Source organism: Pyxicephalus adspersus, chromosome 3, assembly GCF_032062135.1.
Source record: "Pyxicephalus adspersus chromosome 3, UCB_Pads_2.0, whole genome shotgun sequence".
Classification (NCBI taxonomy): Eukaryota; Metazoa; Chordata; class Amphibia; order Anura; family Pyxicephalidae; genus Pyxicephalus; species Pyxicephalus adspersus.
In genome coordinates this window covers 3,570,143-3,592,573 of record NC_092860.1, presented here as the reverse complement: position 1 = coordinate 3,592,573, position 22,431 = coordinate 3,570,143, and the positions used below count along the sequence as shown (strand labels likewise).

Here is a 22,431-nt window from a genome sequence, read left to right as displayed (position 1 = left end):
GGCCACATAGCCCAATGACCTTGCGCCACCTGGCGCCATTTGATAGGAGGATAACGAATTCAAACTATGTCCCGCCTCGCGGCGAGGCAGCGGAGTGCCACGCCCCCGGGAAATACTAGAGGCACGCGTGGTAGTACGCGCACCTCTTCCCACAGCACCCCTGGGACGTGCCCTACTTTGTACCTCCACAGGAGTGCCGAGAACAGGACTTTCTCTGTTCACGTCCATAGGGATGCTGGGAATGCCGCCTGGCCGAACAGTAGTTTGGCCAGAATGGATCCCTCCACCTGCAGAGAGAGACACGCTGTGAGCAGGGCAGCAGCCTCGGCCATGCCGGCGTCTCCCTCTGCGGCTGAGATCCCCAGGGGCGCCGTGGGCTTACTGGACAAGTTCCTTACAGTACATATGTTGAGGACAGTGGAGGAAAGAGAAAAAACCACAGACAGTTCCAGCAAAAAGGAAGACATTTGATGATTGACCAATATGGCCAAAAAATCTCTATTGCTGAAAGGGTCATAGAAGACCATAGGCCCTTGGGAATCTGAGTTCAAAAGTCGTGTGTGAAACAGAAATCAGCAATTCAATAAAATGCCAAATGCTCCAATTAATATTTTTTTTATCTGACTGTAATGATTGTAAAGAATTTTGCAGGAAAAATTGAATTTCCATTGGAGATTAGAATGGATGCATCAGATAGAATAAAATGTCACAACCAAAGATCAGAACAGATAATGATGGAAACAATTAATACAAAGGTCAATCAATGGAAGACCCAAGGCCGGGATCTAGCAATGTCTCTGTTGTCTATGCATCAATGAAATCACATTTCTAAAGAAGGTTTATGCGAGTGAAATGAGATCTCCTGAAATGCTATTGAGGTGCATTTGCTATGCATAAAGAATAAAAGCACAGAACAAACCAGAATCAGACTAATCTAGACGTACCATAAATCTTAAATCAGGTTCACTTATTTTTATTATGGCTATATTTAGTATTATTTGTTGGTCCATCCTTAAAATTGTACAATTTGATATTACATGCATTATACAGTTTACTCTGTAATGTTCTGCAAAAGACATATGAATGGGATGGAATTCCAACTTTTGGCACCCCTGCCATGTTTTAAGTTGGAGCCCTGGGCATTTGTCCAGTTTGCCGTACCCATCCCTGTTCTTCTATATGCCAGGGTGGGCATTGACATGTGTACAATCCAATGGTCTTCCAATGGTCCAATAGCTGGATGGTGGAGTGGACTGGACCCCCAAAGAGACTAAATAAATGAAAGATAAATGAATTCATAAATAAAATTAGAGCCTACTCCTGTACTGCTATGTATTAAAACTTGACAAGAGGAAATACCCAAAATGCAGGCTGGCAGCAAAGCATTCAATTAAATGAGATCATTGCTTTCATACCAGCAAGTCAGGGCACATGTAGGCTTAACAGTACCATGATATGTGATATGTTGATATGTGATCTTTAGAGAAAACAGGAAGAAAAATATCTGATGAAGCACAACCGGGCTTTATGGATAACAACTTTAAAATAAACTTCTCCAATACACCAACCCTACTGAACTGACCTGCACTAACATTTCCCATGTAGTTTCTACTTATATCTGCAGTAAATAAGCCATTGCACATGGACTATATACAAAACCAGTATTAGAAGTATTGCACATAAAGTATCTCTGCTATATAGGTAAAAACATGGGGTAGAGTATTTAGTGAAGGTTACCCCAGGAGGGGTAGGGGTTTAATTATTTTATATGTTATATATTACTATTTGAGTACTTATATTATCAAAGACAAGATTTACTTTTTGGTGTATTCTGTTGGGGTAAATTTCCTGTTGGTGTCTTAAATCTTATGGGGACTTCAGTAGGGTTACCTCCCTGATGGAGTGCTTTGTCCTTCCCCTACTAAAGCCACTTTAGCATTTTCCACTTCTGCCCTCTACATTTCTGTAATGTGAAATCAATAAAGACTGTGGGAGTTTTAAAATGGATACATTATGGAAATAAGTCTTGAAGAAAGATAAGAAAGTGCATGCATTTGCATAAGACGCAATATTCTAGAATGGAAAGGTCTGCAATAGGATATAGAAGTTACATCTTTCATACACTCTTGTATGAGACAATAAGGACACAATTTATGGTTTCCAGGGGAAAATACTCCTCTCCACTGAATGCCAATCAATGTATCCAGGAGACTTGGTAAAGTCTATGGTGTGGATAGCTGAGACAACCAAGTAGAGAAGGAGGTGGTCCAAAATCTTTTTAATAATCTTTTCAATAAACTATATTTAATTGTCAAAATTCACCATAAATTTGTTTAGCAATTTCTTGTACACTTTAAGGCTTTAGTGTAGCAAGTATACCTGGAGTCCGTGAAGTGTCTCTTGTACCCAGGAAAAAACAATCATACAATCAGCTGCGTAATGCATGGTAATAATAGAATGGGTAAAGGTAGAACTACGGATGATCACAGGTGGTTCATTTCTCCAATGTCTCCCAAAAACAGAATAAGTAGGTTTGGTTGACTTTGAATGATCTTACCAGTGCTTGACCCAGTTTCACAGCTTTCTATGTTTTATCCAGATTTTTTAATCAATTAAAAGATATTATTTTTTCTAACTTCCTTTTTATATCTTTTGTGCTCCAGCTGCTAGAGATGTGTATGCAAAACTGCAACTCAAGTTTCCAGACTTTGGTACTGAAGAAAGATTTCCTTAAGGACGTGCTGGTCAAACACCTCAATCCAAAGTACAACTTACCTGTCCAAATGCAAAACAGAATTCTCCGCTTCATCATGGTAATCCATCTGCAAATCATTATTGTTTTTTTTTTTGCCAAACATAAGTTTAAGCAGCCAAAATGTATTCTGCCAAATCATATAAAAATGTGGACTCAAAATGTCATAAATATTATCCTGTGTGTTGTATTATTCAGACCTTTATCCCTTGGAGAACCATAACTCCAGCCTCTGGTTTTTGTACAGTGACAGCTAGGCATATTGCCTAATAATGTTGTTTCTTTAACATGGCAGCTAGAGATTACAATTATTACTGTCTGCAATGATGATCTACAAGATGAGAAGTTGCAAATTTTTAAGGTGTCCCAAAGCCTAAAATCATATTCAGTTCAGCAGGACAGCTATCAGAATATTCTGGGCCTCATTCTAGGTAAATGTCCTAGTCCCCCCTCCTCATGTCCAAACGCCATCTCTGAACCCGATCAGGGCCTGGTACATAAGTAACCCTTTGTCCCCCTGTGATGGTGGCCCTGCATTCCAGTTAACATAGAAGGTAGTCATAGTTTAGGAAACAGAGTCATTGGGCTGGTTTATTAAAGCTCTCCAAGGCTGGAAAGGACATACTTTCATCAGTGAAGCTGGGTGATCCAGCAAACCTTTAACGGATCTGATCCAGAATTCAAAACATTTGCTAACAATTAACAAATGATTTTTAGGAAATCCATTTCAGGTTTGCTGGATCACCCAGCTTCAATGAAGAAAGTGTATCCTCTTCGGCCTTAGAGAGCTTTAATAAATCAATCACATTGTTTCTAATTTAGGCCCATTGACAGGTCTAAGACAACTGATTTCAAGTGAACTTGTCGGATCAACATACCTCCTGAAAAGGTCCACGTGGCAAGAGGAAGATTTGATAAGTTAGAGGAAAGTGGAGAAGCTGCTTATATCCCCAAGTTATCTACAGATTGCCCCAGATTTTTCAAAACCTAGAGGTGCAAATATAAACATAACTTCCATGAATCAGTTCCACCATCTACCCCAGAGCCGTGCACCTCCATATTGTCCAGCACTGGAAAGCCAATTAAAATGTACAAAGGCAAAAGGGATGGGTCAAAGTTATACCACAAAACATATGATCACCCTTGGGGATTTTGAAGATGATTTAACTTTAGGGTTACCAAATGTTGCAGATCTATGGACTTAGTATTACTTTAGTAGGAGTCCATACAAAAAGAAGTCGACTGGACAAAAGGCTTTCCTTTATTACAGTGCTCAATAGGCAAAATTGTTCTTAAATGCCCATTGTAAGCAATTTCATTCCACTTTAATTCTGTAAAATACTAAAAACAAAACAGAAATAAGATTGTTTTGATTGTCTTTGTCTTTAAACCCAAATACTTTGTCCAAACAACATATTAGGATAAAGGAAATTAAAATTGTAATTGGAAGGATTTCAATATGGTTGCAGAATAGTAAGGAGTGATTTCTTCCGCTAACAAGCTTGTGACCATAACATGCACTAAAATAAGCATTTTGGAAACAAGGGATTTTGTAACTTTATCTTTTGCTTATCCTGCTTTATGAAGGTATTACGTTTTATAGGAATGTAAATGTTTAGATGACAATTATGCTTTAAAACACTGCACATAAGTGCAGTCATCTAAACAAAATTTCATGTGCCAGGAAAACCATCATGCTTGCTTTAGTTAGCTTCTTTTAGTTGGGGATAGACTATTTTTGGAGTCATGTAGAAGGACGAGAAGGGGTTGGAGGAGGATGGGAAGGTTGTAGGTTAAGAATGGAATAGAAGAAGAAGAATTGTTCTTTCACTCTTTACTGCAGCAAGGCTGGTGAGTTGGGCATTTTATAATAGGAAGTGCCAATAGAAGATATATATTCTGGTATTGTGTATTACAGTGATGAAATCTGGTTGTTGTAAAACTATGAAAGCCTCCAAACATTATGCCCAACTATGGTCAGGGAAACAGTCGGTCAGACCCGTTAAACCAACCTTTCTCAACTTTATTACTATGGGGGAACCACTGATATAACTTTTAGGTCTGCATTGAACCCCTTCTATAAATACTTTATCAACAGCTCACAATACATTAGTTTGGTGGTCAGTGGGAAGAAAACCGGTTACCATTGGTAAAAATGCCACCCTTGATGTCATTGATCTGAAAGGAACGCATTGCTCATTGCTCAAGAAACCCCTAGCAACCTTTGGAGGAACCCTAGGATTTGATGGAACCCTGGTTGAAAATCAATCTTCCAGTCTTTAGTGTTCCCTCTAACAAGCTGGTCCTGGTGTCCTTCCATTCTCGTGTCGCCTTCTCTAAGCTCATAAAATCAGAAAAGTCAAGTTTACAGGACACTCCACCATCCAGCAAGTGCTGAGGACCGATGGGTTGTACACGTGCAAATGCCCACCCTCACATATCCATGAACAGGGATGGTTTTAGGGTTAGGGACAAATGCCCAGGAACCCAACTGACTCCGAAGCTGGGGTACCAAGAGTTGGAATGCCATGTTTTGAAGCTCATTTTTGCCCAAGGCACCATTTTGTCCTAAACCATCTCTGCCCATGGACAATTGTACAACAATATAATTATTCTGCATATTTTAGAATCTGGAAATGATATGCAAATGTATTTGTTGGATTTCATGGTTTCAATTAATAACACATTTACAATTTTTTCCTTACTAGACATGGTCCAGCGGCTCACATGCAAATGTAGATCAGACTGAAGTCAAAGAATTATACCTAGAATTGATTAAGAAAGGGATTCATTTTCCTCCCCTGGAGCCTACTGAAGATGAAATTAGACAGTCACAAAGAGTAAGTAAAGATTAAAAATTTCACTATAGTATAGATAGTGTGTGGTTATATGGCATTTCATCCTGAATTGAAGGTATACTATGAAACAAACCATCATAGCGTAAATGGTGTGAAGGGTCACTATGGGGTCTTTGATATTCAACAAACAGGGAGATAATCAGGTCCATGTGTTCTCAATGGTAGACATTGGTTCTCTACCAGAGAAAGTTTAACTAATGTCACAATCACTGATTTATATATTAAAATATATTATATTATGATTTATAGAATTAACCTCCTAAGAATTTAATAAATATGCATTGCAACTGTTAAATGTTGCCTTTGAGGTGTATAGGCTGCTTTGGCACCATCATTGATCTTGATCAATGCTCATTGATGGCAAAACAACGATCATCACGATTGACTCACAAGGCTAAACATTTACCTCTCAATATTGTGTGTAGGAGAAATGTTCATGGAAATGATCACCTAGCTAGAGATGCTGATAATTAAAGTTAAGTTCAGATCTGATTGTGTAGTTTAGTCAAAGACAATTGGTCAGGGCTAATACCATTCAGTACAATGTAGGCTCAATAGGGACAAAAAGTAATTAGGAAATATCAATGATATGAGAATTAGTCTTTTTGTACGTGAATATAGAATAGATCATGCAAAATGTGCATGCATTCCAGAGATGTAAGAAATATGTCGTTGCTATTTTTTTCTTTGCCCTGACATGCACTTAAACGCCAATTTAACATTAATAGACAGTTAAAGGCTTTAAATTCTTTGTAGATGTTACAAAGTGCAAGTGTTACACAGCTTCAAAGCTCAACTGGAAAAATGTATATGTACATCAGGTATGTATCAAGTACATATTAATAGATAGTAGATATCGAGGAATTATGGATTATCTTAAAGTCACTTCTATTCTTCATATACATAAAAGACACCAATTAATACAATAATGAAGATAGATAACAAAAAAGTTTTCCATATACAAGTAGTGTAAGATCTAATCATTGACTTGATATAAGCCCATTTAAGAGCATGGAGCAAAACTGGGAGGCAATTATGTATTCTGCATTCATATAGAAGAACGTGCTGAGAGGAGGAGAGAGGAAAGTGAAATATTGATGGGTTTCTGGGGGCGGGGAGAAGACCAAGCTTTTTTGCTTAACTGCAGTAGATAAAAGAGAGGTCATAAGCCTGACTATACCATATAGCTCTATGGATTGTAATGCAAATCCCCAAGCATATAAATGAGTTTCTATATTTGCATTTAGGTATGTGTACTTATTCCTTTACCTGAAGTTCAACTCCAAGCCCTCTTACTAACCCATCACCTGCACATATAATTTATAATGATCATTATGTCAGTGAATTCTGCAAACACAACCAGCTGGCAGTCTGCAGGCACCTTAAACTCAATCTTTTTCTGAACGCTGAACTTTTTTTCCCCCATGAAGTCTATTTTATTCTCAGCATTCTTCTCACTTCAGAGGTTATCGGAAAGTTTCTTAGAATTCAGGCTCATTGAAGCACTTAATTATGGCTATGTACTCGGATGTAATTAGATCCTGTTTATCTTGTTTGGCCAGCTGCTTTGTTTATGTTATGTAATTCATCAGCATGTAAAGACATTGCAGTGTGAACGCACGCTCCCTCCCTCTCATTCATTCCTTTCTCTCTATTATTCATTCTCTCTTTTATAAATTTACTCACATTCTTTCGCTGATTTATTAAAGCTCTCCAAGGCTGGAGAGGATACACTTTCATCAGTGAAGCTGGGTGATCCAGCAAACCTGGGATGGATTTTCTATTTGCTAGCAAATGTTTTAACTCCTGAACCAGATCTGTTCCAGGTTTGCTGGATCACCCAGCTTCACTAAGTGTCTCTTCCCTAGCCTTGGAGAGCCTAAATAAATAAGGCCTATTGTCTCTTTCATTCTCTCTCTCTCATTCTCTCATTTATTTATTCTCTTTTATTCATTCTCTCTTTCCTTATTCATCTTTCCTAATTTTCCTTCTACCTTCTATAATTGTCAATGAAGACCAAGGTAAGAACCATTGGAAATAAATGGAGATGCCTAAAAACAGGAAAACAGCATTTACTCTTGTATAAACCTAACACATATAATATGACCGTCTTTATCACACAATAACATTGAAAACAGTAATTAAGAATAAAATAAGTCTGCATGAATATAGCCGTGGTGTGTTTTTTTAAAGCATGTTTTTAAAACAAGAAAAAAATAAAATCACATGGGTTCAATCTGGGTATTTTTCCCTATTTTACCAGGTAAAAGTATTTGGGCTTTTGAGTTAGTTATGATGGGTCATATACTCTTAAATGATCTTTATTATTGGCCACCAATAGATGGCACTGTTTCCTCATGTAAACCTTGTAAATTTATAAAAACTGCACTGCAAAAGTTTGTTACACACTGTACATGAGGACACAGCACCATCTACTGGTATGACCTGGGTATAACGCAAGATTATTTTTCTAATGACATTTTCAAAAAAATGGTTTATACTTGCATATATATATATATATATATATATATATATATAGTATTCTCATGCATCCAGGGTTGGATAGAACACACATTTCCTACATGACACATAGATATCACTAAGACTTCAATTTTAAAAGTTGTAAACTACAAAAATGCCTTATAAAATAACCCCATTGTTTATTGCTTCATTTCTAGGATAGGCAATTAACTATTTTGCTATCTGCTGTTACTTTATATGGAACTTTGTCAATACTTTGCAAGTAAAGGGGGGAGGCTACATAGTAGATTGGGGGTTTAATGAGGGTTTATCATTAGACTTGTTACCCCAGGCAGGGCTAACAAAGATAACACTTACAGTTGAATTGAAAAGTCACAAAAGAAAACCTGTAGTATATTGTGCAGGGTTCCTGCCTCTTATAAGAACGTGTTTAATATTGCATATCAGCCGCCTGGCTGGAACATCCCTGTAAGGCTATCAAATCAAAGTTTCCCACAAAACTGTATATCACAGTGAGTGGGCGCAGGAAAAGAGATCCCTCGTTGTGTATTGTATACTGGAGCTCATTGCAGCTACTGGCCCTTAGCACCAAAGTAATAAAATCACAGCTGTTGGCACATTGACTGTCCTCATAACACGGTCTGGGAGGACCCAATCTTCACACAGCAATCATTCCTGGATTAAATCCTTCACCTTTCTAGACCTATATTTATAGTACAAGCCTTCTGCAGAAAATTAGATCAGTAAGTAATTTATCGTAGTGGGGACTTAACATTCTCCCGTGTCTGCAGAAACCCATACAGCAAATCAGACGCTAAAAAAGTGTGTGTCTATATATATATATATATATATATATATATATATTAAGGTTCAAATACATTCCAGAAGCATCATAACTAAAGGCTTGCAAAGGTTCCCATTCTTTTTATTAAGAAAGAGTAGAAAAGCTTGTCTGCTGCCAGCATGATGGATCATTGCTCTATGTGTGGAAGCAGTAGTCTCCCTAAAGAGGTCTGACATGTTCCCTCTTGAGCTAGTGTGTTCCTCTGCACTGGGAGCATGAGCATTGCTGATTGCCGAGCTTTAAGTTAGACTCAGCAAAGTGATCTCTGCTTTGTGTGTGCAAGCAGTGGTCTTTCTGCAGAAGTGTGGCATGACCCCTACTGAGTTAATGCATTAATATGCACCAGGAGCTTAGGCTTTGCTTATTGCAGAGGTTTAGGTCTGACAGCAACGGGAGCACTGCTGCAGAGAAGAACCATTGCTCTTTGTGTGCAAGCAGTGGTCTCCCTGCAGAAGACTGACAAGCGCCGAAGTCAGCTAGTGCATTCTAATCCACAGGGAGCATGAACTTCACTCCAACTCAGCAAGGTGACCACGGCTGCAGAGAGGGCTTTCTGTGGAAGTTGGGGTCATCCAGCAACTGCTTTCCTATGCACAATGAGAATGAGTTTTGCTGATTGAAGAGCTTTGGGTCAGATTCAGCAGAGGAACCACTGCTGCAGAGAAAGATCATTACTCTCTTTGTGGCAGCAGTGGCCTCCCTGCAGAGTTCTGACTTGCTGTCACTGTTGAGCCAATGCATTCTTAGCCAGGGGCAAAAGCTCTGGATTTTGACTCATCAGGGGCTCCTCAGACCCCTGCAGACAGACCACTGCTTCTGCACAGAGATCAATGGCCCTCCTTTGCTGGCAAAGTACAGGATATTCTGCTCATGCTATGGCTGCTTTTCCATTGTATTCCTCACTTTAAAACACTTCACCTCTGCTTTAAAGGACTATGGGCCCCTAAGGGTTATAGAAGCACCATTCAACTATACACAACCAGTTTTTAAAAAAAGAAAATGATCAAATACACCCCTAAAAGGGTAAAGCCTAGCAGTGTCCACATTTTTTTTCTACAGGTCGTGCTATTAGTGACTGAGACAAATTTGGGGATTTTCCATCACTCCATGGGGTCTATTCATCAATCGCTGCCAATAAAACACATAGAGCTAAAAAGTTCTCCACTAACGAATTCCTGGTGAATGTCATATTCACTGCTTTATTAATACACCCCAAAGATATTTGTAATTGTAAGATTCTTTGTGTAATGATCGCGGCCCTTGTATACTTTTCTATTGTTTTATTGCACTTTTTATTCCTATAAATAGTTTTTTGCCTTGTGCAGTGTTAGTACCGGTCCCAAAGTACTTCTGCACATGCCGTTCCTGATTTACAGCCAAATAAAATGTTTTAAAGCACTTTCCTTCCTGTGTGCTCTGTGATTTGAAGAAGTAAATTCTTTAAAGTGGATGCTTTAGCGGAATGAAAAGATTTTTCTCTTGTGTAGCTTTACCAAGTTACGGGGCATAGCGTATAAAAAAAACGAGATGCTTCCAGGCGAATAACTTTATTTTTTCAAATATTTATGCAAAAGTTTGTGCTGTAAACATTTCTCCGATAAAAGTGCTTTTATTATGTGTTGTGAGATGTATGCTGATCATTTTAGGAGAGAGAGTGCGGTCGGTGGGCTTGTAGATGATTGAACGAGGCCAGTCAATCAGGATAGACTTTTTAAAGAGGAACTCAACTAAAAAAAAAATCACACTTACCGTTAATCCCGCAGATCCGTAAATCCATCAGGAGGATTTTTCGATCCAGTCCCGGCCAGTTATGTTGGAATTGCCATGCCATCCTTTGGACTTTCCTTGGGGGTTGGAGAACTGTCCAGAATTTGCACAGAGGGGCGAGGGGACACCCTGTTCACAAGAATTTTCCAAACCTAAAAGTCCATCTGGGTCAAACTGGAACAAGCAACTTGAACAGACCCACAGGCCACACGGGTCACCTTACTGACCCGTGTTTGGGAGGTAAGAGAAAAACCTAAAAGCTTGTGACTGGCAGCGGTGTGATTTAAACCCACACCTCCGGAGAGACTGGAGCCTAAATCCAGCACCTTTGACCGCTCGGCCAGGCTACCTTGGGAATTGTTGTGGCTGGAAATGTAATGGGATGTATTAATCTTAAACGGTCGCATTGAAGGAGTGTAAATGCCGGCATGCAAACCGCGGGCCAAGTACCCTGGTTGCCGACGGCACAAGCCAGGCTCCGCAGCACCTGGCCCCTAGCCCACCTATTTCTGCCACAACATACTCGGCCTTTTGGATTTTTGCAATGAAAGAGAAAAGGCTGGCAATAGTGGAATTCAAACCCACGCAACAGGAGAGACTGGAGCCTTCATCCAGGGCCTTAGACCGCTCGGCCATGCTACCCTCAAGCACGGGGGAGCCCGCCATCAGAAAGCGTCTGGGTGATGCGGACGAGGACTGCAGAGAAATCCATCGTGGGCTCTCTGTACAGGCTCCGGTCCAGCCCTCTACACTCTCAGGATCGGGAAAAAGCCAGGGCAGTCATCAGGTAGTTGTGGCCGAGTGGTTAAGGCGATACACTAGAAATCCATTGGGCTCTCCCCGCGCAGGTTAAGATCCTGCCAGCTATGCTTTAAGTGTTGTCCCGGTATTCTTCTTCTATACTCCGCGCCGGGCGCTGCCATCTTGTTCAGTCTTTTTTTCTAGTTCTTCACACATCACCGACCTCGCACTTCGCAGGCGCAAGATAAGGTGACGTAGATAGAGAAAAAAAGATTACCGATTTCAATGTGTATGCGTGAGATAGGCATTTTTTTTTTTCCTATTAAAGAAAAGGCTCTTTCTGCAGAAGGAGCAGCCAGAGTCTCCAGGGATTCGTGACATAGGTATCCCGGGAGTTTTTGTTAAAAAGGGTGTTGCACTACATGTAATTTTTACTTTGTTTGAAAGGGCTGTCTACCCTTTTTATGTAAAGTAAACATTTTGAGTTTAGGTCCGCTTTAATGATATAACTACAAGAAATGGTCAACATGGAATTTAGTTTGTTTGATTTTGTGTTTTAATATATTGTTTCTTTATATTTATTTCATATTATTTTGTTTGTAATATCTTTTCATCCAATGTAGACCTTTAAGTGAAATGTATACATATTTTGATGTTTTGTACATACAAGACATATATGTTCAGACCAGGAACAAGTTTGTGGTGCAGTTACAGCTTCCTCATGCCAGGAAACCACCGCCTTGGGGCAAAAAGGGGTAGCTTCCACCTACAACAGCCTCATGAAGAATGAATGGGGGTATAAGTGAGCAGTAGAGTACCGCCACCCACTGTCAAATCTGCAGAACCAGTGCTGCAAGTGAGTGACTTAGACCAAGGTGCCAGCCGACGGGAGCCATTCGGGATCGCTTGATCCCAAGCCAGGTCTGAATCTATCCATAGATTAGAGGTTATAATGTAACAAAAGACAAACTTTTTTGTTTTGTTTTTTTATAGTGCAAGGGCAAGTTTTTGCCAACGATGTCCCCATTGGGGAGATTTTCCTTTTATTTCTGACATATTAGGAAGTGAAAGTAAATGTCATGATAGGAAGATAATGCCAGTTGTCCTTTTTTCTTTATTTGTCCCCTCTATATTCCTGTTCTAATGACAAATCAAAAGTTTAGATTTCCCATCACTTCATCATCAGTCCCAATGACAATGGTGAGCAAAACCTCTCTCAACACCCATGGTGTGCATAGCAAGACATAATAGCCATGAATGATGATTCTGCATCAATTCATTCACATTTTAGCCTGAAGAGGAAAAGGACCGCCCATGAGGAGCACTGGTGGGAAAGGAATGAGCTCAAGGCTCTGAAAGTCCATAAACTTTGACAACAAATGGAATCATAGGAGCAACTGGAATGTCTAATGCCCTGAAGAATTACCCTTGTAAGTGGTAAAGGACCAGACAGGAAAGGATACCTATAAAAAAGGAAAGGCTGGCTTCACACCTATGCTAATGTGCTTGTTAACTTGTGTGTTGCCCCAATACACCAGGACAATTTTTATGAGCGTTCTTGATGCTATCAAAGCATTATATTTTTATTACTTCGGAAAGCATGCCAAGGAATGCGAAACAGTGGCTCAGACTGTATAATATTTACAAGTGTTTACTTTGGTATGACATGAACAGACGCGCGTGATCATATCCCACCTGGGGCTCGGCACTCATAAAACACATTACTGTTAGACGTGAAAATAAATATTGAACTAATCCCAAAACGCCTTTATTTAGGACACGCCTTTGGTGGCCAGTGATACCATTACCAGTGGGCTTATATTGGCTGCTATCATAGCTGGTCACATGAGATCAACAGCAGATCTAAACCAACATCTAAAACCATGATGGCGCCATGCTTGGCTTTAAGGGATAAATGGGTTTAGTTCTGCTTTGGACTATTTCTAAAACCAACACTTTTTTGTTGTTTTGAGTATTGGATGGGTTTTTATAACTGTAACCCAACTGGCCATCCTATTTGGTTGGGAAAGTTGGTTTGGTTAGGATGCCTGAGCCACCATGCAGGCAGCACGGTGGCTCAGGAGTTAGCACTCCGGCCTTTGCAGCGCTAGGTCCCAGGTTCGATCCCCAGCCAGGACATTATCTGCATGGAGTTTGCAGGTTCTCCCTGTGTCTGTGTGGGTTTCCTCTGGGTACTCCGGTTTCCTCCCACATCCCAAAAACATGCAGTTAGGTTCATTGGGTTCTCCCTAACAATTGACCTTAGACTACATTAATCACATATGACTATGGTAGGGACATTAGATTGTGAGCTCCTTTGAGGGACAGTTAGTGACACCACTATGGACTTTGTACAGCACTGTGTAATATGATGGCGCTATATAAATACTGTGTAATAATAATAATAAAAGAGTTGTCACCAGAAGAAGGTGGGGAAAATCTTCCAATGGAGACAAATGTTCTGGTAACCACTAAGGCCATACATGGGTCGATTTTACTGGCTAATTTTGATTATTTTATAGACTTGTCCATAAATGAGATCAACCAATAGTGATCAATATCTAGTATGGAATTAAGAGAACCTCGAATGGTCAGGTTGAAAAATTTCCAACAATTACACAAGTATCAGATGGGTTTTTGAGGCCTCTCCATTGATTTCTGTTCAATCAAATCTTGGAGCATGCATGTATGCCTTTCTTCATTAATTGACAGATTGAGTGACTGGTAAGGGATTAATTTGCATTTTGATACCAAACAAAATTAAAGAACGGACTGTCATTCATTCCAGTATGTTGTACTGGGGTAGATTTGATTTTTAGTTGATGGTTGACATTTATAATTAACAAGTCAATTAATAGCAAGCTTAACAAGCTCAATCCCTTCCATATGCAGAGACATCTTGTCACGTCCTGTTGCTTCTTCGAGACAAGAAGTGAAAGGAAATCTTCCCACCAGGTCACAGATAGCAAAAATAACCTGGTAGGGGTTTTACTCTATCTAAGAAAAATTTTGGGGTATGCAAACACTTTATTGAATGAGTCTTTAGGTGTGAGTTTCCTTTTTGTGAATTGAATTTTAAGTACTACAGTGCAGGTTTCCATTATCTCCAATGTTTTGGCAGTAATGTTTTAGTATTTGTGTTTTTGTATATTTCTAGACTAATACAAGTCCTGTATCTAAGATTCCTACCAGCAAGACGTGTTCAGAGGCATCAGCACAGCATCTAACACCTGAGCAGGTACAGTATCACAGATTTATCACAGTGTGTGAAATAATGACCTTGTGTTAGTATATCCTACATATTATTTATTATATATATATATATATATATATATATATATATATATATATATATATAATCATATATTAAGCATAATGTTACAAATCAAAAACAAAAGATTAAAAGTCTCTACCTACAACAGTATGAAATTAAAGAACCCATAAGGCATTAAAGAAATAAATAACTACAGACCACAACCGTAAGTCACTAAACACACAAACTAAAAATAAATGTAAAATAATTTATCCTCCAAATTTGTTACCTTTACTTTCTTCTGTATAATCCAAAAACAAATAAATGTCCATAAACTCCTTATAAGACACCTCCTGTTAGAGCAGGGGTGTCAAACTCAAATTAAAACCTTAGACAAAGCCGCGGGCCAACCTTGAAATGTATTGAAAAAAATGAGGAAATGTTTCCTTCTCATTTGATATAAAACCTTTTCATATGGAAACAAAGAGGTTTTGCTTCACATTCAATCTGGAACAATAATAGAGAAAGAGGCATAAAACTTTTTTTTAATTTTATTTAGGAAAAAATCTTATGCCTCTTACTCTATTTGTAGCCTTCTGAGTTAAATTTCAATGGTAACCTTTTTGCACCGGCTAACAATAATAATAACAATATTTTTCTATGAAAATCCAACCATTCAAGTCCATGCCTTGGAGTAGCAAGGAAAAGTACAGCTGAGGGGGAGTGCTGGAAATGCCAGACGCGGCCAATGTGGAGCTAAATTATACGAGTGGCCCGCCGCTGAAACTCTTCAATGAAATAGCGCCACTACTAAATTCCCGGCATTATTTGTGTCTATAAAACAGTCCAGTGCGGGGCCATACATAGGCAGAGAGGCCGCTGGTCCATAGACACGAGTGATGCCGGGAATTGTAGTAGCGGCACTATTTCAATGCAGGATTGGGCCAGCTGCGGTTCATGTTTTGGATTCCTTGGGGGGCAAAAAAAGGTCTGTTTGGGGGCCACATTTGGCCCCCGGGCCAGAGATTGACACCCTTGTGTTAGAGGGTGGCTACACCATGTATGCTTGTCCTTTTATAAGGCTGTATGTAGCCACCTTACACAAACCCCACAACATGGATAACCTTATTTTCTTTGGGAGACTGTGTCACTTTTAACCTTAACCCTAACCAAAGATCTAAATATGCAATAAAATATTTGCTTGTATACTTTAGGACCAACAAGACGTTTGTGATTCTGGTTTGCCAATCCTATGGCAGCATAGCCAGGTCCCAGGCCTCTCTCCAGGCTACACTACATTTAAAGTCCAATAAAACCCTCAAGATTTAATATTATGATGCATCCAAGTTGCATATACAGTTGTAAAACTGATCTTTTTTACTGTGTTTTATACTAAGTACTGCAGCAATAAAATAGAGATTTCGGCAGCATGTAGGAGAGTCGGATGTTGTCTTCTTACACGAAGCAGTGTCTTGCCTCTCCCTTGTTATATCATGTCCTCCAAACAGAGCAACCAATACCAATGTTGGTTATAGAGCAATAGCCATATTAAATGGTGCATTGCTTAGTATAGGGCCGGTCTGACCATGGAGGAGCCGGGGTGACTTTGCATCCATTCCGAATAAGCACTTAACATAAAAAATGCTCCCCTAACCCAACCCATATATTGACCCCCTGACACCTCATTCTAACACATCACTTCCTCCAAGCCTGATCCCTTTACGTAAGCGATATCTGATGTTATGATGTCTTCACCAGATTGGCAAGCTGTACAGTGAGCTGGATGTGGTGAGAATGAATATAAAGGTCATGTCGGCCATATTACTGGAGAACTACCCAGGATCTGAAGTACCGGAAGATATGGAGCTCTTAGAGGTTAGTGTTGGTGATAATGTAGCAACCAAGATGGGTAAAATCGGCAAATTAAACTTCAACAGTAAAGTATATTCAAGGCCAACTCTTTTATGAACAATTTATAGAGGGATTAGAACCTTTAGTTAGATTATTATTTCTGTGTGTGTTTGCGCTAGGGGACTCACCTACTTGTCCTGCTGACGTCAAAGAGACAGAAAATTCAACATTTTGTCACGAGAACGAGTGATGAGGAGTAATTGTCTAATGAGAACATCTTGTTAGATGACAAATCTCTAATAGGTGAATTTCCCACACTTTGAAGAAACTTCTCGCTTTTTGTTGTGGCCCCTTAAACAGGAAGCAAAGGAAAAACATACAGGGGATTGAATCCTCCCAAATTTTATTTAAAACTAAAAAGATTTGAAATCAAATAAAGAAAGCGGAAAAGAAAAAGGTTTGCGGCTTAAGACTTAGTTTGAAGAAAAGCTGGTGTATTTAGATACATTTAGTGAAGCAACAATACAAACAGGTAAATACCCAATACCTATTTATCATTGCACAGGATATGGATTACTTAATAACTATATATACGTGTTCCTAACAGCACAACAAATTTGAGTGAAAAGAATGAAGGGGACCGTGCTTAAGCTGTATAGAGTCCAACCCGTTTCGCCACGAATGAGCTTCTTCAGGGATATGATATTAAACAAACTAACTTAAATCAAATCCAATTTAGGTGGCTCATACATATTTAAAGTATAAGTAAGGGGATCATAACTTTTTCATTACCTTAAAACTAAAAAGAATAATAGAAAAGGGTGTGGCTTGAATTTTCTTTTCAGTTTTCTTTTAAAAGTTTTATTCTTTTCAGATTTCTTACTTTCTTTCGAACTCTCTCTAAATCTCCCTCCAATCCCTCTCTCTTTCTTTTTTTCTCTCTTTCTGGCCCTGATTTCCATGCAAAATATTGTACAATTTTTTGCAAAGAAATTTAATTTACATTGTAGACCTATAATTCTTAGGCATAACTCACCAACACATTTCTAATAGTTAATAAATTTAATGATAAACTAAATAAAAACACAAAAATCTGTTAAAAAAATAAATAAAAAAATAATTGTATAATGTAATATACCTGTACAGCAGCATATATAATATATATAATATATTTTTTATATATTATATGAATATTTCTTTGCATTGGACTCAATACAGCTATTTTGTATTGAATCCAATATAAAACTATTTGAATTTCCCGCCGCTAAGTCCTGGCTGCACCGACACATGTACTGACATCACCGGGAAACCCTGTTGGATGTCTCTGCACTTCACGGCTGGAGATCGGAGGAGGCAGACGTGTCCCCAGGACCTGCGAGGACCAGCAGGGCACCGGGGCACAGCGACGGAACAAGGTAAGTTTTTTTCTGCTTTTAGGTACCCTGAGTCAGACTCGGGAGTACCGCTGGGGGCTTAAAGTTCCCCAAGGCTGGAGTGAATACACTTTCATCAGTGAAGCTGGGTGATCCAGCAAACCTGGAATGAATCTGGTCCAGGATTCAAAACATTTGCTAACAAATAGCAAATTACTTTCGGGAAATCCATTCCAGGTTTCTGTATAACCCAGCTTCACTGATGAAAGTGTATTCACTCTAGCCTTGGGGAACTTTAATAAATCAGTCCCTCTGTCTCTTTCTGTTTTTTTTTTCCTCTCTCTGTCTCTCTTTCTCTGTTTCTTTCTCTCTGACTCTCTCTTTTTCTTTCTTTCTATCTCTTTTTCTCCCTTTCTATCAACACTCATTTTTTAATATCCCCTATTTTTTCTGCATTTTACTTTTTTTCTTTTCCTCCCTCTCTCTCACTTTCTGTTTGTCTCTCTCTCACTTTTTCTTTCTGTGTCTCCCTCTCTCTCGCTCTCTTTTTATTTGCTATTTTTTCTTTTCTGTTTCTCTCTCACATTTTCTCTCTCTTTATCATTTTCTGTCTCTCCGATTCTCACTTTTCCCCTCCTACATTCTTTCTAGCATTCTCTCTCTCTTTGTCATTTTCTCTCTCTTTCTCTTTCTCTCTCTTATTCTGTCTCTCTCTTTTTCTCCCTTTCTTTCATTTTTCATTATTTGCTATTTTTTTAGCATTTTACATTTTCTTTTTCTCTTTCATTCTGTCTGCCCCTTTCTCTCTCTCTCTCTTTTCTGTTTCTCTTCTTTTCTCTCTCTTTGTAATTCTGTCTCGCTGAATCTCACTTTTCCCCTTCTACATTCTTTCTAGCATTCTCTCCCTCTTTGTCATTTTCTGTCTCTCTCCCTTATTCTTTCTATCCCTTTCTTTTCTTTCTTTCTTTTCTTTCTTTCTTTCTTTCTTTCTTTCTTTCTTTCTTTCTTTCTTTCTTTCTTTCTTTCTTATTCTTCCGTGACACCCTGTGCTCATCTCCAGTGACTTCTCCGTAACAATTCAGAATTCATATTGCCTTATTATAGCAGATCTCCTGGCCCGCCACTCCCGCCTGCTCACACAGGGCTGTGGATCAATGCTAGTTTTACTGCTTTCTCAGCTTCTTCACCGTTTCCTGTAATTTGCTGTGCCCGGAGGCCCTACAAATGACAATGCCGCACAGGAATTCATACCCTGAGATCCTATTTACACTCCTTGCCTTGTCAGCAGAGGCTCCGGCCTACACCATTGCCACTTCACATCTACACTGTAACCGGTGACATTCTCTGACAAAGAAGCCGGAGTCCCTATTGTGTCATTCACTAATTGGCTGATTGTTATTGTGATTTCCATAGGAGCTGCAGAAAGTGTGCCATGAAATGCAAGCTCGCATCCTAAAGCTTCTGGAAACGGTACAAAATGACGATGTAATTATTGAGCTGGTGCAAGTCAACGACGATCTAAATAATTTATTCCTGAGATACAACAGGTAAATGGGAAAGACATTAACATAAAGGTTTTATGGCAATTTCACATTATAATTACCATCTTACATCATCATTAACATCAGAATGTGTGACATTTTGGACAAGCGGTGAATTTATTGCCATTTTAACATCTTCTCTAGCCAAACTAAGTCATTTTACTTTAATTTACTTTGTAACTTTAACACCTGCCATTGTGTCAATAGACAATCAACATCTGGCTTGACACATTCCATGGTTTTCCATAAAGGTGACTGGGAGTCGTTGGGACAATCCTTAGAGCTCAGGAAGACACAGGAAGTTAATCCAATCCTAACTACTACTAGATATATCGGCTTTATGTTGTAATGTGATAACCTTTCTACTTACCAAATATACTCAAATATAAACCAAAAATCAGAATATAAACAAAGGTATCTACTGTTACCTGAAAAATCTGGAAAACTACACGGACTTGAGTATAAACCTAGAGCACTGCTAATATTCAAACTATTATTCAACATATGTAAAGAAAAAAGGAGAGGAAGGGTTTTTTGACAAACAAAAAAGTATTGTATTCAATGATACATCTCATAAATAGCAATACATCAATTATCAGTTCTGGTGAACCACCATGGGAGTTGTGGCCCACGTGGTGAAGTTCAGGCCCTAGGGGTGCTATAGATGCAACATCTAACATTATGTGCACAAGTAAATCCGTAGCTTGTTACAGTAAAGGACAACATATCAGTTAATAATAACCGTTTTACCAAGACGCGTTTTGCCTGGTTTTGGCTTCTTCAGGGGTGGCGGCAGTTCCGCGAAGTTGTACGCATGCAGTTATAATATAAGGTCTGTTGTGCAGCTTGGTTCAAATGATGTTATAGGCATAGGAAAGTCCTAGTTTGTAAATGGCCCTAGTATGTAAAGTCCTAGTATGTAAAGCGCCCCCTAGGGCCTGAACTTCACCACACAGGACCACAACTCCCATGGTGGTTCAGTATACGTAAACTTCAACCACCACTAACATTCCTACTTTACATTATTCAACATAAATGCCAATACAAGTATTGTGAATGAATATATTCACGGTGTGTTATTTTTAAATCATTTATTTACAAGGGGAAAATTAAATCATGTGTTCAGTCTGTATTTCTTTTTCCTTTTTATGGGAAAAGTATTTTCTACTTGTAACTTGGTTATGATCAGCCACTTGCTCTTAAATTATGTTTTGTGCAATATTGTTGTTGTGTCCTCATGTAAGGTGTATAACAAACTCATGTTCCCAACTCAAAGTTTGGTAGTCATTTTAAATGAGGACAAAGGCCATCTAGTGACCTGAGTATAAACCATGATACTTTTTCAAATGACAAAAAGATCTCAGTTTATACTTGAGTATATAAGGTATGTACACCCTGGAAATACTCCTTTACATTAAAGTCATCACTCTCAGGTTTGGAACTTACTTCTTCTGTTTTTTTTTTTCCAGATTTTCTCGCACTAGATCTAACCAGTCCACAAATAACATAAAACCGGATAATACAGCAACGGTAAGATGGTTGCATTTAGGACAAGGAAATACCAGCACTGAGTATAAAACTGATTACATTGCAGTTGTGTTTATTCTCATGATTATTTAGAAAAAAAAGCTAAATTCAAAGAACGGAAACAGTATATAATTACGAAATACATTTCAATGTTGTTGAAAATGAATTTCCATTTTAATCAGCAACTGCTGATCAATCAGAAACTATATTATTTTTTATATAATTTTTTAAAGGTTGAAAAAGGCCGAGATTTGTAGCTCAATATTTATGAATTGATTCAGCCAATCCAGCTTGTGGGTCTTGACAGTGGTCAATGTCTATGGCTAGGTTGAGCCTTTGCTCTACCTGTCAATGACAAGAATGACTGGAAATTGAGCTTGAATTGTTCAAATTTTGATCCAAGGTCAAAACGGTTTAAATCCGAATTAGAATCCGCTGGGGAAAAAAAACTAACTATATCAATGTAGAGCATAGCGGAGCTTTTCCAAAACATATTCTACATGTCTAACTTTCTTAACAAATCCCAAAAATAAGCAGTAGGCCTATGGGGAAGGAAGGGGGCATGCAACTTCTTTATGCCTTCCACCAACCATTCAAACCGCTAGTCTTCTCCACACATGAAAAACAGCAATTCTGAAATTAAGAGTATTAGGTTTTCAGTTGCTGTACACAATCTTAGGGGTTTATTTATAAATGTTTCTCCAAACATTTTGTAATTGAAACCAATGTGAAAAATGTAGACATTTTCTGTAAAAGTTGTGTAAAGCATAGGAGAAAACAGAAAACTTTAATTATGGCAACAACCAAGAAACATTAAAAAATATGCTGATCAATATATTCGGCCATGCAAAATGGAAATGTATGGGTGGTTAAAATTGGGAAAACTGGAAATTTCTCAAAGGTTATTCTACTAAAAAGTTTCTTTTGCTTTCAGTTTAACGACAATCAGCCATCAGCACCTTCAAGCGAATTATTAGAACTAAACCTTGACCCCCTGCCCCATGTGCACAACATTACAAATGGATACCCACTGCCTACTGCCACTGCCAATGTTCCTGTGCCAGGCATCAATCCACAACAAGTGCACAATTTAGGTAAATAATGTTTGTTTTTTTTTATTAACTTGTACGACCATGTGGACTTTTGGACCATTAAATAGTTACTTTTAAAATAGATCTATCCAAATATGTTCACCTGACATTTGGGGTGAATGAGAACAGATTGGTATGGAAGAAAAGTTGATAGTTTGGGATATTGTTTGGGGAGAACCTGTAATCAGTTTTGCACATTGTAGGGATAAAAGAAGTCTAACTTAGTCCAAGTGGTAATTGGCATCCATGCTCATCAGTACTCATGAGGGTTACCTTATGGGTACAATACACTTTCCCTGAGTTGGAATTTTCTGCTTCTTCCTTTGTTTAGCAGTTCTTCCTTGGGGGATAG

General features: G+C 38.7%; 1 protein-coding gene across 1 annotated transcript in view; it reads left to right on the top strand.

Annotated features, from left to right (window-relative positions):
- TOM1L1 (target of myb1 like 1 membrane trafficking protein) overlaps positions 1–22,431 on the top strand; it is a 49,524-nt gene that overhangs the window by 16,965 nt on the left and 10,128 nt on the right. Inside the window, exons 4-10 of the mRNA XM_072403363.1 lie at positions 2,664–2,813; positions 5,461–5,592; positions 14,601–14,681; positions 16,455–16,571; positions 19,334–19,467; positions 20,931–20,991; positions 21,923–22,082. Coding sequence (XP_072259464.1) covers positions 2,664–2,813; positions 5,461–5,592; positions 14,601–14,681; positions 16,455–16,571; positions 19,334–19,467; positions 20,931–20,991; positions 21,923–22,082 — 835 coding nt within the window. The remainder of the gene's footprint in view (positions 1–2,663; positions 2,814–5,460; positions 5,593–14,600; positions 14,682–16,454; positions 16,572–19,333; positions 19,468–20,930; positions 20,992–21,922; positions 22,083–22,431) is intronic.